Source organism: Zalophus californianus, chromosome 16, assembly GCF_009762305.2.
Source record: "Zalophus californianus isolate mZalCal1 chromosome 16, mZalCal1.pri.v2, whole genome shotgun sequence".
NCBI lineage: Eukaryota > Metazoa > Chordata > Mammalia > Carnivora > Otariidae > Zalophus > Zalophus californianus.
This window is the reverse complement of record NC_045610.1, coordinates 4,471,833-4,490,319: the sequence shown is the minus strand read 5'-3', so window position 1 is coordinate 4,490,319 and position 18,487 is coordinate 4,471,833. Positions and strand designations below refer to the sequence as shown.

At 52.5% G+C, this 18,487-nt stretch overlaps 1 protein-coding gene across 6 annotated transcripts in view; it reads left to right on the top strand.

Annotated features, from left to right (window-relative positions):
* Positions 1 to 18,487, top strand: part of GAS7 (growth arrest specific 7) — a 198,210-nt gene that overhangs the window by 103,945 nt on the left and 75,778 nt on the right. For 5 of the 6 annotated variants that reach the window (XM_027625377.2, XM_027625376.2, XM_027625381.2 and 2 more), the window contains exon 2: positions 13,588 to 13,708. In XM_027625377.2, the coding sequence (XP_027481178.2) occupies positions 13,588 to 13,708 (121 nt within the window). Of the gene's footprint in view, positions 1 to 7,700; positions 7,865 to 13,587; positions 13,709 to 18,487 lie in introns of those variants that run through there. The other variant, XM_027625380.2, reaches the window with a different exon arrangement.

The window sequence follows — 18,487 nt, the reverse complement described above, 5'->3', positions numbered from 1 at the left end:
AGGTTAAAGCTCATCTGAATTGCCCAGGGACCTTTAAAATACAGAGCTGGGTGCTCGGGTGGAGCCTGGGACTCTGCATTTCTAGCCAGCTCCCAGGGGACAGCCCAGCGGCTGGTACACTTGTGGAAAGATGGTGTGTAAAGAAGCTAGATGGGTCAGTCACGTTCTGATGGAGTGCTAGGGAGCGCTGGTGGGTTCTGGTGGGTCTGGCCTTGGCTGTGGGGTGTGGCAGGGAGGTTCACAGAGAAGACGGGATCCGCAAAGAAGCTTTACCTGGAGGAGGGTGAGAGCCCAGGGGAGCCTCTTGGCGGAGATGGAGGCATGCTGTGCCCAAGCCGAGGTGGAGTGTGTGTTCAGGTCCCGGCGTGCGTGCGTGGTGAACAGCTTATCTCTAGCAGGCTCAGAACAAGCCTGTGTTGCGGGGGCGGGGGGGGGGTGCCTGTGTGGCTCAGTCGGTGAAGCATCTGCCTTCTGGCTCAGGTCATGATCCTGGGGTCCTGGGATCGAGTCCCACATTGGGCTCCCTGCTCAGCGGGGAGACTGCTTCTCCCTCTGCCTCTGTCCCTCCCCCTGCTTGTGCTCTCTTTCCCTCTCTCTCTCAAATAAATAAATACAATCTTAAACAAACAAAAAGAACAAGGCTGTGTTGGGTGTGGGGTGAGTTCCAGCTTCGGACACAGGGAAGCCCAGGGTCGCTGGGCAGATAGAGCTCAACTGCATGTGGCTCTAGGAATGACAGGGAAGGGGCTGACAATAGGCTATTCGGGGCAGAAGAACTCCCTGGAACTCACCGTGTTGAGAGGAAGAAGCCCAGTGTTCGGGGGCCCAGTCTGCTGCCTGTGAACCCATGTCTACACTTGAATGAGACTTTTCCCCCCTCACGAAACAGCATGTCTTTACAAAGCAGGGTGGACTGAGACCAACATCCAGAATCCTCGAGTTGTAGAAAAGAGAGCAAGAGAAACCAGAGAAAACCCTAGGAGACCATCGGGTCCGATTTCTGTATTTTCAAGATAAGGAAATCGAGGCCTCCCCGCAGAGATGAAGGGGTTTCTCAAGGCCGGCCCTCCCCGCTCACATCCCGCGTGTTCTCTGCGCGATGGGGGGCCCCCAGAGCAGTGGTGGGTCCCCGCTCTCGGCAGTGGTGTCCCCCGGCTATCACCCTCTGTCTGGTTTTCTCTGCACCAGACGCAGACCTGCAGAAAGGTCCGCTGCCTTGGGTTGATTGGAATTGCACCCCTTGCTGTGCCTCATGCTGGCGGTTCCAGCCTCGATTAGCCTTACCCTCCCTCCAGTGCCCGTGGTTCCAAAGCAGTTAGGATGCACGGGGAGCCAGCTCTCAGAGCCCGAGGTCTTTGATTGGCGTCACTTGGAGCTCGGGCCACCAGCGCCACACAGTCACTGAGATGCGTCTCCTCGGTGAGAACACTTGCTGCCCCTGGGTCTCTGGTGCCTGGGGACCCGCTTCTAGCGGCCACCAAGCTGGGCCGGCCCGATGGCAGCCATAGGCGGGCGTCCGACGCCCACCTTGGCACCCTGATGAGCCCCAGTCCTCTGTTCTTTAGAGGGGTGCCGACCCCTCGAGGACGCAGCGTGCGCCACCTGCCCTGGGAGCCCCTTTCTGGCGGGCAGGCTGCTTGGTGGGAGGTTCCAAGCGTGTGACCTCACCTGAGCGAGCGACTTTCAGTTCCGTTCATCTCCTCTGAACTTGCAGGGTCTGTTCTGAATGGAACAGAATGCTCGGTAAATGTGGGTAGGGGGTTTTCTTCAGGGGCCTGAGAAAGTGCTAGAAACCCTGGCATGAGGCATTCTGGGATTTTTGTACCTTAATACGGGTACAAAGGGGGGGCTTCATTAGGATTTCCTCTTCTCCCTGCTCCCTCCACCCCCAACCTCCCCTTCCCCCCAATACCAAGTGTTGGCAAAATTCGCTTATTCCCCAGCTCTCTCCTCTGCAAAGGGAAATTGGATCAGGAATCACGTGGAGGGGTCCGCACCCTACCAGGAGCTGCCTAGGGAGCATGCTGCCGGTGCATGAGCCTCAGCATGTCCTTCGGAAGCATCTCCTAGGGCAGGGTAATTGATATCTCTACCGATACATACTAGTGTAGAAAATCCAGGGTGCAGGTGTTTTTTTTTTTTTAAGATTTTTAAAATTTGTATCTTACTTATTTGTCAGAGAGAGACAGCGAGAGAGGGAACACAAGCAGGGGGAGTGGGAGAGGGAGAGGCAGGCTCCCCGCTGAGCAGAGAGCCCGATGCGGGACTCGATCCCAGGACCCTGGGATCATGATCCAAGCCGAGGGCAGATGCTTAACGACCGAGCCACCCACGCGTCCCTCCAGGGTGCATTTTGAGATCCTTCAGGACGAAGGGAAGTGCTAACCCCCCCCCCCGCCCACCTCCTTCTTCTGACAGATAGGGACATTGGAGCCCTAAAGAGGCCGGGACAGTGACTTGCGGCCCAAGGGGAAGAGAAGTCCGTGTTCAGCCTCCCCGTATGGGTTTGCGGTAACGCTCACAACTTTGCGAATCCTGGTTGGGGCATACGTTTCAATGACTTCCAAGTTCCATTAAACCGCTTCGCTTCCCTGGGGTTTCAGACGCATATCCTTCCCATCCATTCCAAGTCGGGTTTGGCTGAGGAAGTTTTCGCTCTCTGGACCATGCTGGGGGGAAGAGGTAATGTGACATGAACGTTCCTGTTCTGGCTCGGAACAGGGGTAGCTGCTTTTGCAAGCGTGAAATGTCCCTTGTGGTGGTTTTGGGCCCCTTTATGTGACGTGTTCCTCAGGTCTTAGAACCCCGGTGTCGGAGGGCTGGCAGCCCCTGGTTTTACAGATGAGGAGACAGAGGCCCCGAGAGGCCCAGGGAACTGCATGAGTTATAGCTTGCTGTCTGGGAACACGGTCTCCTTGCGCCTAGGCCTGTGTGCTTTCTGCAGATGCTTCTGGGGTCCTGAGGTTGGAGGTATGATATCAGAATGGCCCACGCTATTTTTATCCGCCGGAGAAAGGGTAGGAGGAAAGGAGCCAACATTCCTCGAAGTGGAGAATTTGAATAAAATGTCTCAGTTAATCACGAGCTGGTGAGCAGACTCATTCAGGTTTTCCTGCTCAGAGGCCAGAAGCCCAGACAGCCTGCGAGGAGCTCACCGCCTCGCCCTTTATACCTTTGAAACATCAGGGCCGGACAGATCTTAGAAGTGGGACCAAAGTTACAGGCTCTCTGTGGGGTTTCTCAAGCCCCTCTGGGCTCCAAGATGGGGTGGCAGGTGCAACTTCCCATCTTATTCCTAGAGCTGTTCTCCATGTTTCCGGAGCGCCTGTGGGAACCACCTTCCCCCACATGAGCCTGAACGTGGCCATGCGGCCATCGGGTACCTGCCCTAAACCTCAGTATGGAGCAGGACCGACACAGTTGTGTTGTTCGGTCAACGCGGAGATTCTCTCAAGAGACGCTGAAAGGCGGGCATCTCTCAGTTCCCTGTCATGCTGTATGGGGTTGCTGGGCGGAATGCCACCTGCAAAAGCACAAGCCATCTCAAATAGGAGATGTCTGCTGACATCCAGAGGTCCTCATTTTGTGCACTGTCTCCTTTGGAACCCTGTTCATCGGCCCCTCTGTCTTCTCTCTGGACGGCAGGTGCACCAGTAATAGCAGAGTGTCTTTCTCTGGTGTCCGTGGAATAAGGGCTCTCGTGGGAATGTGTGTAAGGCCCTAATAGAAGTCACTTCCTACAGGATGGATTCCTTCCCGCCCTCCACTGCTTGACCCACAGACACGTCAGGGCTGTGAAATGGCTTCTGACATGGTGGGGGTTGCGGGGGGTGGGGGTGGGGGCGTCCAGCTCATCCTTGCACTTTGCGGTATTGTTCGCAAGATTGTTTGTCCGCCCTTGCCCCACTGGAGACCCTGTGTTTTCCGGCTTAGCCAAGTTTCCCTGTGAGGGTTGACTTCCTGTGCCCTCGCAGAGACTACATTGTAATTGTGTTCATCAAAATTCCTGGTTAACCAGATCACTCCATTCCTTTTTAGGATCAGAAAATAAGAGTTTATTGTCCTGTGGCCTCTTCCCTGCCCCGGCCTGAAAAACAGGCCACAGTGAGTCGATTGGTCCCGGCGAGGCACTGGGGGCTTACAGATGGTTTTTCAGGGTGGCTGGGACCCTTGCCAAGCCCTTCAGGAGCTAGACAGGTGTGGAGTGCTCGCAGCGGATTGGGCGGCGGGCACGTGGCTGGCAGCTCTGTGGGTGCTGGGAGAACACCCCCCCCAAGCATTGATGCCCACCAGTGGCTGCCAGGTGTAAAGCTTCCTCTAGCAGTTTCGTGGATGGAGGGCAGTCATGGGGGGGTGATGGGGGTGTCGGGGAAGGTAGCTGATGCCGGCAAGTGTGAGTGTGGCAGACGTTCCCTGGGGGCTGGAGCTGGGGACCCCAAGTGAGTCACCCTCTGGGGACTTGTCAGTATGATCCATGAGGACTTGTCATGGGCGCCGAGGTCTGGCATGAGTGAGTGACTGATGCCAGCCACTGTGATGTGGATTATTGCTGCAAGCATGACCCCTTCCAGCCATTCACCCTGAGCGGGAGGCCTGAGAACACATGGGTTGTATTGGGTTCGCAAGAGTCCTGGGGACGTTTGCATTTAAGTGAGTAAAGCCCGCTTTGGAAAGTTCCTTTAAGGGACTCAGAGAAGCCATGCCAAAGGGCTTTCTACTAAGAGCAGTTTGAATATACACGTGAGGAGTTCTGGCAAAACCTCTCATGAGTCGGTCCCATTTCCTGAGAAATCTTGCACTTGGAGGAGTGGAAGGAAGAAAAGCATCCCGCCTGGCTCTCTCTCTGGCTTCTTGTTGGTAAAAGCTGGAGGTGGGCCTTACGTGCCTGACCCCTCTTCGTGCAGGGGTCCAACCAGAGTGGCCCAAGGGATGCAGAGATGCTCGGGTCAGGAATCCCTGTGGAAGCCAACTGCCCGTGGAGTCCATGAAACGTGGCTGGAGATTAGACTCACAGAACCCCCGGATTCAAGAAAGGTCTGTGGTCCCCAAGGACCCTTCCCTTCTGTCACGGTCCCTCCGGCTGGAAACCTGTCATTCCCCAGGAAAGTGGTGAGAGCAGATACTCGATGCCGGAGGTCGGGAGCAAATTGGCAAGGCCATCTGGGCCAAGAGGAAGAAGGGACGGCCCCTTGTTGGGGTTGGGAGAGAGGTGTTCTCTACCTTGTTCTACCTCTTGATCTTTTCTAGTAGTTTCTGGAATTTGTGATCCAAGCTCTTTCCTCGTTTCATACCGTTTACGGAGAGTAGTGATAGGTACACAGACTCGGCAACTAGATCGATGATGATGATTTGCACATTTTTAAAGCTGCTCTCAGTGGTGAGCCCGGGACCTTTTTACCTTAGTTCTTCACCTTCATTTCTCGTCATCTCCCCCGCAGCTGTGGTGCATCTTCTAAAGCACTTCTGAGGAGGACACACAAGTCCCTGGACCCACTGTCTGCAGACCTATATTCCCTGAACCACTGTCCATAGAGAAACACCTTCCTTCCTCCCTCCCTCCTTCCCTCCGTCCTTCCTTGATTTTATCCATTTTTTTGAGAGAGAGAGAGAGAGAGAGAGAGCGCGAGGGAGGGGGAGAAGCAGACCCCCCGCCGAGCAGGGAGCCCGATGTGGGACTCGATCCCAGCACCCCTGGGACCATGACCTGAGCCAAAGGCAGACGCTCAACCGACTGAGCCACCCAGGTGCCACGAGGAACGTATTTTGATGGAAGACTGCTCGGACACATAGCAGGGTCTCGGCATTTCCCATAGGACAATCCAGAGGTATCTTTTGAAATGCAGTTACAGGGAAGCCTGTGACCAACTTGAGTTATTTATTTTTTTGCTCATTTATTGGGGACACCCTTCTCCTCATCTCTGCCGTGTAAATACATCATTCACGGTGTGCCTGCCGTGGGCTTATAAAATCCATTTTGCGTGCGGCAGTGTGGGACCAGCCACGCTGCACATACGCGTCTCCTTTTAGCTGAGGAAAGCACCCCGCCCCCCATATCAACCACGGTTTATCATTTCTTTTCTCATCCTCAGGAGCACCTAGCATCTGTATCTTGCCTTGTTTTTCTGGTCCTCTGTTTTCATTATTTTGTGCATTTCCTTTGCATTCCAGGAAAAATTCTTACATTGGCTTTGTACATAACCAGTGCTTTCCTTTTTATTTTTTTTTTTCCTTTTTGCAAGACTAATTCCACATTCTCTTGCAGCCCAGTGGACTTCCTCTGTTGCTACCTCGTAAATTTTCCTACAATTTTGTTAATTTCCTGTCCCCTTTTTATAGTATGTGTTTCCTTTTTCCAGGCCACTTGCCTTGTTTGCATTAGTTTGTCCGATCCTTATGATTTTTTTGCTGTTGTATCATAGATGCTCTATCTTCCTACCTTGTATCGAGGTTGCGGAACACTTTTCTGGAATTTTCCGTCCAGATACCATATGAGGTCATGGTTAGAAGTTTGTGCCTCCCCGGAGGCTTCTGGATACTGTTCCCCGATTTATTTTCTGCAGTGAAAGAGATTATGTTATCTTGTCTTGCCCCACCTCCCTGTGCGCAAGGTCGAAGAGTCCATCCATTGGGATCCATTAAGAGCTGGGATTCGTTACAGGTAGGGCACACGTCGCTTGGACTGTCATTCTGTCTACTTGTTTGGTGAAAACCTCAGATCTCTTTGGAGCCAGTTTCTGACGATTGCAAGTTTCCGTTGGTCCCTGCTTCCCTCCATCCCTCCAGCCGGTGTTCTGGGCCCCGGGCCGAGACTAATGCTAGGGACAGCATGGACGTAGCCACGTCTTCCTGAACCTTACAGCCTGTTTCTCTGTTGTGTGGTCTCTCCTCCTCTTCCTCCCACCGGCCAGGTCTTCAAATCTTTCCCTGCCAGCCTAGAAAACTCCCTGTGAGGACTTCACTTCCCAGGGTGCACTGAGCTGTCGCCGGTGTCCCTTACTTCCTCCCCAGCTCTCCTCTGTGAGTCGCTCTCAGACTGGATAGAAAGGCTGCCAGAGCTGGAGAGATGGGGACTTTCTTACCTGTGAGACAGAGGAAAGGTGCCCCATACTCTTAGAGGCACAGATCCTGAGGCTGGCGGCATCACCGTGGGAGCTGGGGCCCTGCTTCCTGCTTTGTGTCTTAAAACCCATGGCCAGGGGAGATGACCTTGCCTTTGGTATAGCCATTCCCAGCTTTGTGTCGGGGTCTCTCCACCCTGAACAGGTGTCTGCAGCAAGGTGTGGAGCGGACGTGACTCTCCAGTCCCCGGCGCATCTGGGTGGCTCGTTTGCAGCCCCTGTCACTACTGCGGATTGGCTGACCCCCTGCTGAGGGACAGCGAGGCCAGCCCTGGCCCCTGGGGGCCTGGACTGCTCAGGGCGCAGCAGTACCAGAGCTGTTCCTGGGGACTGGTGCTTCCCAGGCACACCTGGCCGAGGCCTGGCTGCTTCCGGGTGTCCCCGGCTGGCTGTGCGTTTGGGAAGAGAGAACTTGCTGGAGAGTTCTTTGTGGAGGAGCCTTCAAGCAGTGCCAATCACGGCACCCGGCTCATTAGCAGTAATTGCCATGGCAACGGGTCTGCCAGAAAGTGGCTCGTTAGGCTGACAACCTCAGAGATGTTATATATAGATCTGGGTTGGGGGGGGGGGGAGTGGGGGTGTGGGGCCCTGTGGCTATGCCTTTCTCTGGAGCTCCTATTGCTCCTGGGCTTGGGGTGTGAGAAGACGCAGAATGGGGGGACCTTAAAACCGGCTGATCTGGCTGCCAAAGCATTTGATGACCGCCCGTGACCGTGTCAAGTAGCGTTGGTTCACATCTGCAGAAGGTAAGGCTCAGGTGTTCCCAGAAGCCTCCTGAGGGGGAAGGAGTCCCCAGCTGAACTTGACAAGGGGCGGGGGCCGGTGGGGGGCTGAGTGTGGGGGTTGGTAGTGCCTGGAGACTCTGCAGAGACCAGATGGAATCCCTCTTAAAAGAAGTCTCCTCTGCAGGGCTTGGGGATGGCCACCTTTTCCTTAATAAATAAGTGGCCATGCAGCTAAGCACTGTCTTTGTATAAATTGTGCTTATTATAATTTTATGTTCCCGGTTTTGATTTCAGAAGCACGCTTTCTGTCGAGTGCTTCTCTAAAGCCGCACACCAGCCTGTTCTGAGTTCAGTGGGCATGAGCCTCCCCTAGGATGCATGTTGAAAGGCCGCTTCCCAGGCTCCAGGTTGATCTGATGTTTGGAGCAGGGCTCTGGGATCCGCATTTTTAACGCACATCCCAGGGGACCGAGGGGGGAATGGGTTTCCAGGGACTGCACTTTGAGAAACACTGCTATAAGCGGGAAGGGGGATTTTGTTTTCAATCTCTGGGTGACTTTCCTTTGGTGCCTGCTCTTTTTTCTTCCCCATTAGCCATCATTAAGAGGAAAATTTCTTTGGTGGTGTTGTTTTAAATAAGGAGACAAGGAAGTTAGCCTGCAGCCAGGAACGTGACTGCTGGGGTGTGGGTGGTGGTATTTCTGCTCCTCTCCCGGGAAGGCATATGCTCATTTGGAGACTGTGAGACAGGCAGGAGAAGCAGGCCTGAGTTGTCACCCTCCTTGGTGGGAACTGGGGTATCAGGTGGTCTAGGTGAAGACGTAGAGCCTCCCCTGGCCAGCTGGGGAGAGATGGACAGGGAGGGTAGCCTGGATGTAGGTAACTGGACAGAAGTCTCCAGGACAAGGTAGTATTTCAGAGTTTGGGCTAATCGTTTGTTTAGCTGTGCAGCATTGGACGAGTTATTACATTCTCTGAGTCTCAGATTCATTTATAAATTTATAATGGGAACATGTCAGGTTTAAATTGTCAAAGCTAGACATAAGTGTGTAAAGCATCTGGCCCCGTCCTTGGAGCACTCTCAACAGTTGGTGCATGATAAAAGTCATTATCGATGGACGCAAATGGGATCTGAGCACGTATGTTTCCTGATTACCGGCTAGATTAGGGCTCTGAGTCGTCTAGAAGCCTCCTGATACTCTGTAGGAAATAGGGTGAGGGTGTACATGCACAAATGACTCCATTTTGGAGGGCAGGAGATCCATAGTTATCTTCAGATTCTCAGAGGATGAGTCTCTGTAAACAGTTGAGCAGGTTGTTGACTGAACAAGGGGACCCAAGGGAGGCCGAAATCCAGGCTTGCGCTCAGGGTGATGGATGGCCCATCTGGGGGAAGATGCAGCGTTTTAGGATTCCCACAAAGCCATGATATGCATCAGGTTAAGAATTTCTGAGTTGGAGAAAACTGCCCTCACCCTCCCCGCTCTCTCCCACTCCCTCGGATCTTGTTCATTGTAGGTAGGGCCCCCATCTCTGGGCCCTTGTCACCTCTGCTTCTCGTTCCTCTTCCCATGGGAAGGAGCTGCCAAAATGGAAGGGGAGAAGCCACGGGACTAGGGAAGGGAAGGGTTTAACTTGAAGGAAACGAGTTAGACGAATAAGTTTGACAGAGATCGTAATTACCGGGTCGTAAGTCATGCTGCATCGTCTTAATGGCTGGGGGGCAGCTCTCCTAGGAGGTCTGCCCCCCCACCCATGACCATGAGCGATGAGGTAATGTGGGTGCTTTGGGCCTTTTCAATGAGAGAGAGCCTGCAGGTGGGGGGTCCAACTTTTGCCCCCTCCGCAGCTTAAAAAGGATTTGTTTTTAAATGGTAAAATACACCCGACATAAAATTTATCCCGAGTGGTATTTATACATTCGTAGTATGGTGCAACATTTATATCACCCCAAAGAGGAAACCCTGTACCCCCTCTCCCCCAGCCCCCGGTGACCCCACTCATCTGCTTTCTGTTTCTATGGATTTCCCTCTTCTGGGCATTTCGTATAAATGGAATCGCACGCGTGGCTTCAGGGCTCATCCCTGTGGTAGGGTGGAGCGGAGCCTCCTTCCTTTTGATGGCTGGGTATTTCTTCGGATGCACCGTGTTCTGTTGACCTGCTCCTCAGTTGATGGACCCCTTGGGTCCTGCCTGCCCTTGTCATTGTGGGTAAGGCTACTGCGAACATGGCTTTACAAGTGTTTGAGCGCCCTTTTCAGGTCCCTTGGATACGTCCCCAGGTGTCTCCGCGTCTTTTGACTCCTGATGTGTTTCAGGCCACCAACTGGGGGAGCTTCTTTCTGGGAGAGAGCAAAGGCAAGAGGACTGTGGTGGCCTCGGGGCGATGGGGGCAGAGCACAGTCAGGTGACAGGCAGAGCGGGGAGCTCTGGTCATGCTGGAGGGGGATGTGGGGACGGCCTTGGCAGCGCTGGCCAAATTAGGAAGTAGGCTGAGTTGGCCCTGGTGTTCTCCTGTCCACCCCTTCTCCTCCAGTGCCTCTTGGCCCTTCCTGGCTCAGTAGCAGAAGTGCTTCCCCCCACAGGCACCTTCTATAGGTTCGGGCATAGAAGGTCCAGCATTTCCTAAGTGCATGAGACCTCAGGGTGGCCGGTCATAGTGCCTCCTTGGTCATCAGTGTCCTCCAGGGGAAGCCAGAGCTTGTTGTGAGCCCACAGAGTCGGATAAATCCCCTGGAGCCCTTCTCAAGAGAAAAAGCACCGTGCAGCCTTGGAGACGGGGCAGGTGGCCTTGTTTGCTGTCTGCCAGGAAGGGGCATGGAGGGTCGGAAGTTTGCTCCACTCATCCAACCAGCCCCGCTTGGGAGCGGTCTCCTTGCACCCACCCATCCTTCTCCGAAGATCCAGCTGGTCAACCTCTGAACGCATGCCCTCCCCAGCAGGTGTGTGCTTGCCTGCTGAGTTGCAGTCTTGGAAACAGAGGGCTGGGGAGAAGTGACTGTTGCTGGTGACATTATCAGGCGCGGTGGGGCAGGCTGAGGTGTGGGCACCTGAACTTCACCGCTCAGGGGGCAGAGGCCGTGTGAAGCTTGGTCTCTCTGGGCACTTAAACACACACCTTCCCGCTGGGACCCCTCTGTCATGGAGCGTTCCTGGTGACATGCACCCTTCTAGGTGCCCTCCACAACAGAACTCCTGTCCTCCTCTGTTGTGTAGATGTGTAGATAAATGCAGTGGCTGAGTCACTTTCCTATCATGCGGCTGCTCAGGGGCTGAGTCAGGATTGAGGCCAAGGCTGGAGGGCTGTTTCCATGGTGCTTCTGGGTCCCTCTCCCTTCTGTACCCTATTTCTGGCCATGTCTGTTTCTGGTCCTTGCTTAATACCCTTTAACAATTTCCCATTCCCTCCCAGGCTGCTGGGAGAAACACCAACATAGACTTCCCATCTTGGATACTCGAAGACTCTAGCAGAAGCAGCCTGGCATCGTACCCTCTGGTTCTAGAATATTTCTCTCTTAGAGAGTTAAGTCTCCTCACCTCCCTATTCCTGTGTGACCCCCAGCCCCACTCAGCCAAGATGCACATCTCCTGTGTGGGATATTTTATACACGCACGCGTGGCATGCACACGCACACTACTCATCCTGAGACTCTGTGTGCGTGTATTTGGACCACCTTGCAATCCGGGAGAGGCCAGAGCAGGTGTCTGGAGGCCCAGGTAAACACACTCAGTGGACGTGCTCTGTTGGTGAGATCTCCTGGCTGGTGCTTGGTGCCTGGTAGTTTAAAAACCTCCTTCCAGGGGCGCCTGGGTGGCTCATGGGTTAAGTGTCTGCCTTCGGCTCAGGTCATGATCCCGGGGTCCTGGGATCAAGCCCCTCATCGGGCTCCCTGCTCAGTGGGAAACGTGCTTCTCCTTCTCCCTCTGCTTCTGCTCTCTCTCTCTCTCTCTGCCAAATAAATAAATAAAATCTTAAAAAACCAAACCAAAAAAAAAAAAAAAACAACAACAACAAAAAACCCAACGCCTTCCATACTGAATCCGACGCATTGCAGGTTGACAGCCTTTAACCATGTTGGCCACGGGGAGGCCGTGGTTACTCAGGGTCCCAGGACCGTCTAGGATGGACCTGGTCCCTGGTGAGGGCGTGCCACAGGCAGAACTAGCTGGTTTTGCAATCTTCAGACAATAGGGGAGCAGGGCGGGCAGGGAGCCGCGGGTCCCTGTTGCTTGCTTTGGATCTGTTAGCTGTTTTTCCTAAGTAGCCGTCATTAGCGACCAAAACTGCCTCGGTGGGCATGGTGGAGAGCTGCCGAGGACATTCAGGAGCGGAGTAGTTTTTAATACATCTGAACAGGGCGCCTGGGTGGCTCAGATGGTTAAGCGTCTGCCTTCGGCTCAGGTCATGATCCCAGGGTCCTGGGATCGAGTCCCGCATCGGGCTCCCTGCTCAGCGGGGAGCCTGCTTCTCCCTCTGCTTCTCTCTCTCTCTCTCTCTCTCTCTCTGTCTCTCATGGATAAATAAATAAAATCTTTAAAAAAAAATACATCTGAACAGAGTCCAGCTTTGCTGAGAAATTCACGGCCCCTCTCCCTGTGTGGTTGAATCCACTTAGCTATCTTCAGAAGGTACAGCCATTGTGTGGGCTACTTTGGACCCTCTTTCTTTATTTTTAAATGTTCTCTAGCTCACCGCTTATTTTTGTTGTTTGAGGGACATTTCGACGCAAGAGATAAGTAAAAAGGAGAGGAGAAAATTTGCGCATCATGCCACCGCCGGAAGTCACCTCTCTTGTAGGTTCTGTGGGTTCACCTGCTTTCTCTCTCTTACACACATATACATATTTTTTTCTCTCATTTGTATTTTTAAGAAGAAGACTGCTCTTCATGGTCAAAAGATTAAACCAGGGCGCCTGGGTGGCTCAGTCGGTTAAGCGTCTGCCTTCGGCTCAGGTCCTGGGATCGAGTCCCACGTCGGGCTCCCTGCTCAGCTGGAAGTCTGCGTCTCCCTCTGTCCTTCCCCCTGCTTGTGCTCTCTTTTTCTCATGCTCTCTCTCTCAAATAAATAAATAAAAATCTTTAAGGAAGAAAAGATTAAACCACACATAAGTGCACAAAGTACACGTGATGGAAAGGGAGCTGTGGTTTGGGCGTGGGTTCTGGTTCTCTCCAGATCCCCCAGAGAGATTTGGACACTGGAGCAGAAAAGCCCCCCACACCCCACCCCACCCCCCCCCCCCCCCCGCCACAGCCCTTCACCCGTTCTCGGCGTGGTTATAGAAGGCTTCAGATCTCGCTCTGCTGAGACTTAGGTTAATTAACTTCTGGTGGGTTCGCACAGCAGGCCCTGGGCCTCGCCTGCTGCTATACGTGGGGGTCCTGGGGGTCCAGGCTTTGGTTTCCACAGTGGGCGTGCGCAGAGGACAGGGGGCTGCCGGGGAGAGGGCCCAGCTCTGCTGACTCTCCTCTGTGGGAAGCTGTCCCTTCCGCAGTGGCTCTGAAGCAGCAAGCACTCCTCACAGCTCACGCTTGGGCAAGCCCCCAAATCCCACGTGTAGGGCCTGTGACCTCCTCCCCCCAGGGATGCCAGCAGGCCACCTCCCGTCCCCACACCCCCAACCCCATCCCTAGCATCGGCTCTTCCACAGTGACTTCAGCTGCCTCCGACGGCGTGGTCCCAAACTGGTTGCAACCCAGTCACCGAAATGCCCGGCGTGTGTGACCTTTTCTCTCCTCTTCCGCAGAAGCCTGGAATGGTCCCCCCTCCTCTCGGAGAGGAAAGCCAGACTGTTGTCCTTCCACCTGGCTGGCAGAGCTACCTGTCTCCTCAGGGCCGCCGTTACTATGTCAACACGGCCACCAATGGTGAGTCCCGCGCTGGGGAGCATCCTGCACCGGCCCCCGCGTTTCTGTCCGCCTCTCGCCTCTCCCAGTGGTTAGACTTTTTCCTCGGAAACCGGCCTCAGAGGCTGCGGTGGGTTCTCGCTTTCCTCCCACGGTGCTGGGCGTCGGGGGTCTGCGCTGGATTGGGAAGCCCATCCTTCGGGGTCGGGGGAGGGGGGTCCTCCCTGGAAACTCACAGCCGCCCCTGGGCATCTCTGTTGAACCCAGCCTCATGGTCTAGGGCTGTTTTCCGAATCTCCAAAGGTTTTTCTCTGGTCAACAGCTGGTTTGAGTCAAGTTAACCAGGTTTAGCTATTGCGTGATTATCTTGGAACATGGAATGGGCTGATGAGAGACAGAAACTCCCAAAAGAGGGTTGCAAGCGAGGGATTTCCCTAACTTCACCACACATTGCTTACTCTTCCCCGTAGTAGCTCACTGGCTGGCATTTCTTGGAATGTTCTTTGGGAAATGTTGGGGCTACTTAGGGATTATTTATTCTAATAGATAACACAGGTCCCGTGTGCATTTCTGAGCTGAGTTAGGACCAGACACCTCCTTGTCCCCAGTGATTGTGGGCTTCCTGGGCCTTCAGAGGGACTCCAGGACCCCAGCAGGAGGGCTCTCGAGTGGGCTGCAAGAAGGCTGGAGAAGGTTTATAGAAGGAGGAGCGGCAGGTTCTCTAGCAAGGTGGTCTTGGGCAGGGTAGGCCAGTGCAGCTAAGAGCTCTGTCTCTTGACCTCATGCCTCCCCGGAGGATGGAAACACACAAGGTTAGACGTGGGGGGCATCACAGATCTGTGTGCCAAGGCAGGATGTGAAATCTAATCCCTGTCCACGTGTTGGCTCGGCCTTCGCCCCTCACTTCCCTTGTCTGCACCCACCTGACTTTAACTGGAGGACCAGCTGCTCTTTAGAGGGAGTAGCAGAGAAAGCAGATCTCGTCCCTGGGCAACCGGCCTTCTGCAGGCTCGAGGGGTGCGTTCCAGCTGAAGAGGTAACTGTGGTTTCTAGGAAAAGGGAAGTAGAACTATTTCTGGTCATTCTAATCTTAAGCTTCCTCAAAACAAACACATGAGTAGCTTTGCACTGTTCCCGGCCTTTGAAGTTTCAGAGGAAAGTGTATATATGCACAGCTCCCATCTGTGAAATGCAGAAATTGGACCATATGATCCTGAGATCAGCAAGGCTTTGGGCCCGTTCTCATCCGGAATTAGCCACGCTGTTGCAAAGGGGCTGGAGGTGGGTGAGTGGTAAAAGAGGCTTTCTAAAAATCTGCATTTTTTTTTTTTTTTAATTAGAGAGTGGTATATTCTTGGTTAAAAAAAACTCAATGGGTACCAAAAAAAAAAAAAAAAGTAAAAATCCCCGGTTCCACTCCCTAAAGCTATTTATCATGCATATAGCCCTCCAGATATTTGTATATTCTCTAACTGCCCAAGCATTTGCATGCTTATGCTTTATAATACATTGGAAACATGATCCATGTTCTAGAAATTGCTCGGACAGCATACTGTGGCCATCTCTGTATACATGTACCTGCTAGTCCGGCTCATTTTGTAACCTGCCGTGGGATAGCCTGTTGCAAGGGTATGCTACTGTTAATTTAACTCTCCCCTCTTTATTCACCCGATGTTAGAATCCCATGTTACAGTAACTGACAGGATGTGGCAGCTTTTTTTTTTTTTCTGAGGCCCAGACTTTAGCACGGGCTTGGGGGCAGGGTCCGGGGATATAGCGATCCCAAGAGGTTCTAGGTCAAAGGCTGGTAAACTTGGTTCTGTAGAGAGCCAGGTACTACGTTGGTTTTGTCCTTGAGGTTTCTGTGGTCTCTGCCACCACTCCTCAGCTCTGTGTTTATGCAAAAGCAAAGCCACGAGTGTAGCTGTGTTCCAATAAAACTTTATTTACGGACACTGGAACGTGAATTTCAATAACTTTTGCATGTTATGAAACACTTTTGATTCTTTTTCGAGCAGCTCTTTTTTAAAGACTTTATTTATTTGAGAAAGAGAGAGAGCACAAGGCGGGAGGGGTAGGGGCAGAGGGAGAGGGAGAAGCAGACTCCCCGTTGAGCAGGGAGCCTGACAACAGGGCTCGATCCCAGGATCCTGGGACCATGACCCGAGCCCAAGGCAGATGCTTAACTGACTGAGCCACCAGGGCACCCCCCACCCCCTTTTTCAAGCGCTTAGATGATCTTAGTTCAGGAGTTCACGGGCTGTATGGTAAGGGGGGGGGTGGGCCCTCACGCTATGACTCCGGCTCTAGGCTCTCTGTTATTTCTGATAGGACCCTCCTTACCTTTCCCCACCTTCTCTGAAATGTTCACAGTCATCCTGCCTTCCTGGTCTTGCGTTCTAGATACATGCTACTTTTATGCACTATTTAATTCATCCTTATCTGTTGGATTGATTGATTCATTCATTCAGCAGACACTGGGCCTCACCCAAGTCCCAGGCCAACTGTTGGATGCTGGGGATATAGTAATAATAATAAAAGAAGCATCCCTCCCCTCAAAGAGCTCATCTTCCTAACATTGGAAGCAGATTTGAAATGAAGATGTACTTGATGACCCTTATGAGCAGGGCTGTGAAGGAGAAGTCCAGGGTGTTTTGAGAGTGCGTTCCAGAGAGACCCTAGAGAGATCAGGGGAGGCTTCTTGGAGGAGGGGACGCCCTGCAGCTAAGATGCAGGAGGGCTGAGGGCTGAGGAAGGGGTTGGGGGTGGGAAATGCCTTTCTGAAGGCAAAGCCATAGTCAGTGCTGGGAGGGATCGTGTGCAGACCCTGAATAGCATATTAAGGATTTTGTTCCTTAGCCCAAGGGCTGTCTTTTCTGATTCTCCCTTGGATGACTCAGGGGACACTTGGCTAGAGATGAGAATCTGGGGAGCCATGTGGGTGCTTGGCTTGGCACATAGAGAGCAGAATGGATTTCACTCCTACTTGCCCCCTTGGCCTGGCATCATTGTGCAGTGGCCAACCCATACAAACACACATGGCGGCCCAGAATTTTCGTTCAACCAGCAGAGAAAGAAGGCCGTGAAATGCAGGAAATCACCCAGGGCAAACATCTAGGAGAGAGCCCTGCAGAAAAACATTTAAGGGAGGGGCGAAGGAGACTTTGAAATAATTGTCAGATATAAGAAGAATCCGGGAGCAGTAAGGCAATATCATGAAAGGCAGAGGAAAAAAGATTGAGAAGGGACATTCAGAGGCAGACTGAAATATAGATCAGGCTTATGGTAGAGGTGATATTTTAAATCACTGGGGGAAGCACAGATTATTTAACAAATAGCGTTGGGCCAGATGGCTAACGGGAAGTTTCAGTGGGTAAGTTCATGCAATAGTATAAACTCAGCAAGGCCATCAAAGCATGCTTTAGGAGACTCTGGGAAGTCCCCAGCTTTCCTTGTCTCCCCATGGTTATATCTCTCCAGGGTGTGTTGTCATGCAAAGGGGCCCTGAGCTTGGGCCCCAGGAACCCTAGGGGTTCTGGTATCAGGACAGGCTTGTGCTATATTCCCACCAGAATTTGACTATTGCCAAAAATGGGGTTGTGTTTAGTTTCCAGATATTGAGCCATTCTAATATCCTACCCTTTCCAGGGACCTAAGTTAGTGTGAAGGGGGACCTCTTATTTGTACAACAGGTATTTGCATTTCAAGAGACAGAGAGCTCAGTGTTGTCTAGTTCTCTTAGTAACTGGAAGGCCGGAAATGCCTTCCAGTTATTAACCACTTGGCAGTGATATGGTCATAGCTGTTCAGGTCCTCTTTTTGGAGATGTGCTGACTTTAGATACCGTTTAGGATATATTTTACCGTTTGGACGTTGAAGGGGTATTTCAAGCCAGTAATGAAGGCCAAGATTAGTTTTGTGTAATGTATGAGTCAATATTTCATCTCTTATGTATTAGTCTTTGTACACTGTAAATCCAATAGCTTCATTTATTTATGTTTGTCATTTCTAAAGGAAGAAGATCACTTGAGGGGGATGTCTTAGCTCTCCTTGTCTAGAAAGCAGAGCCTGAGGCAAGGATTAAGTATTAACACTTCATTTAGGCTGTATAAGCCCAGAGCAGTGAAGAGTGGGTGAGAGAGGGAAGATGTCACATGATGCTGGCTAGTGTTGATAGTGAACCGCAGAGAGATCCAACAGGTCTGTTCAGGTCTCACCCAGCAGGTGTGTTCACTTCTCTGGAAGGGTTACAGAGAAGAGCCATGCCTTTGAGTAGTCCATGGGAAAGCAGAGGTGTCTGATCTGCTCACCTCCCTCTCATCTCCTATTTCCTATTGGCCAAACTTCTGCCCCTTAGAGAGCTATTTCCTCCACCCTTTTGGGTTGTATCATCTGGCCCCCAGAAAGCCTGACTCCAGCCCCACAGAATGATGCTTCATCCAAGCCCTAGGTGGATGGCCAGTGGAACATAGGTCATATATCAACCAAAATAGAAGGAGGCAATGGATGGAAACTTTAGAAAGAGCCCAAGGTCTGTGTCCCAGTACATGGACTCTAAAGCACTGAGTTTGCAGTGGACATCTAACTCTTGTGTCAGATTTTGATGATGTGAGTGTTTCCCGAGTTTCACCGGCCAATGAGTTTTACTCCACAGTCACCCTAAGGAGGACCTTCCAAGTCATCTCGGCAAACTAGGGCCCTTGGGCCAAATTCAGCTTGCAGCCTATTTTTGTCAATAAAGTTTTATTGAACACAACCATGCTCTTTTGTTTGCCTGTTGTTGAAGGCGGCTTTCACACA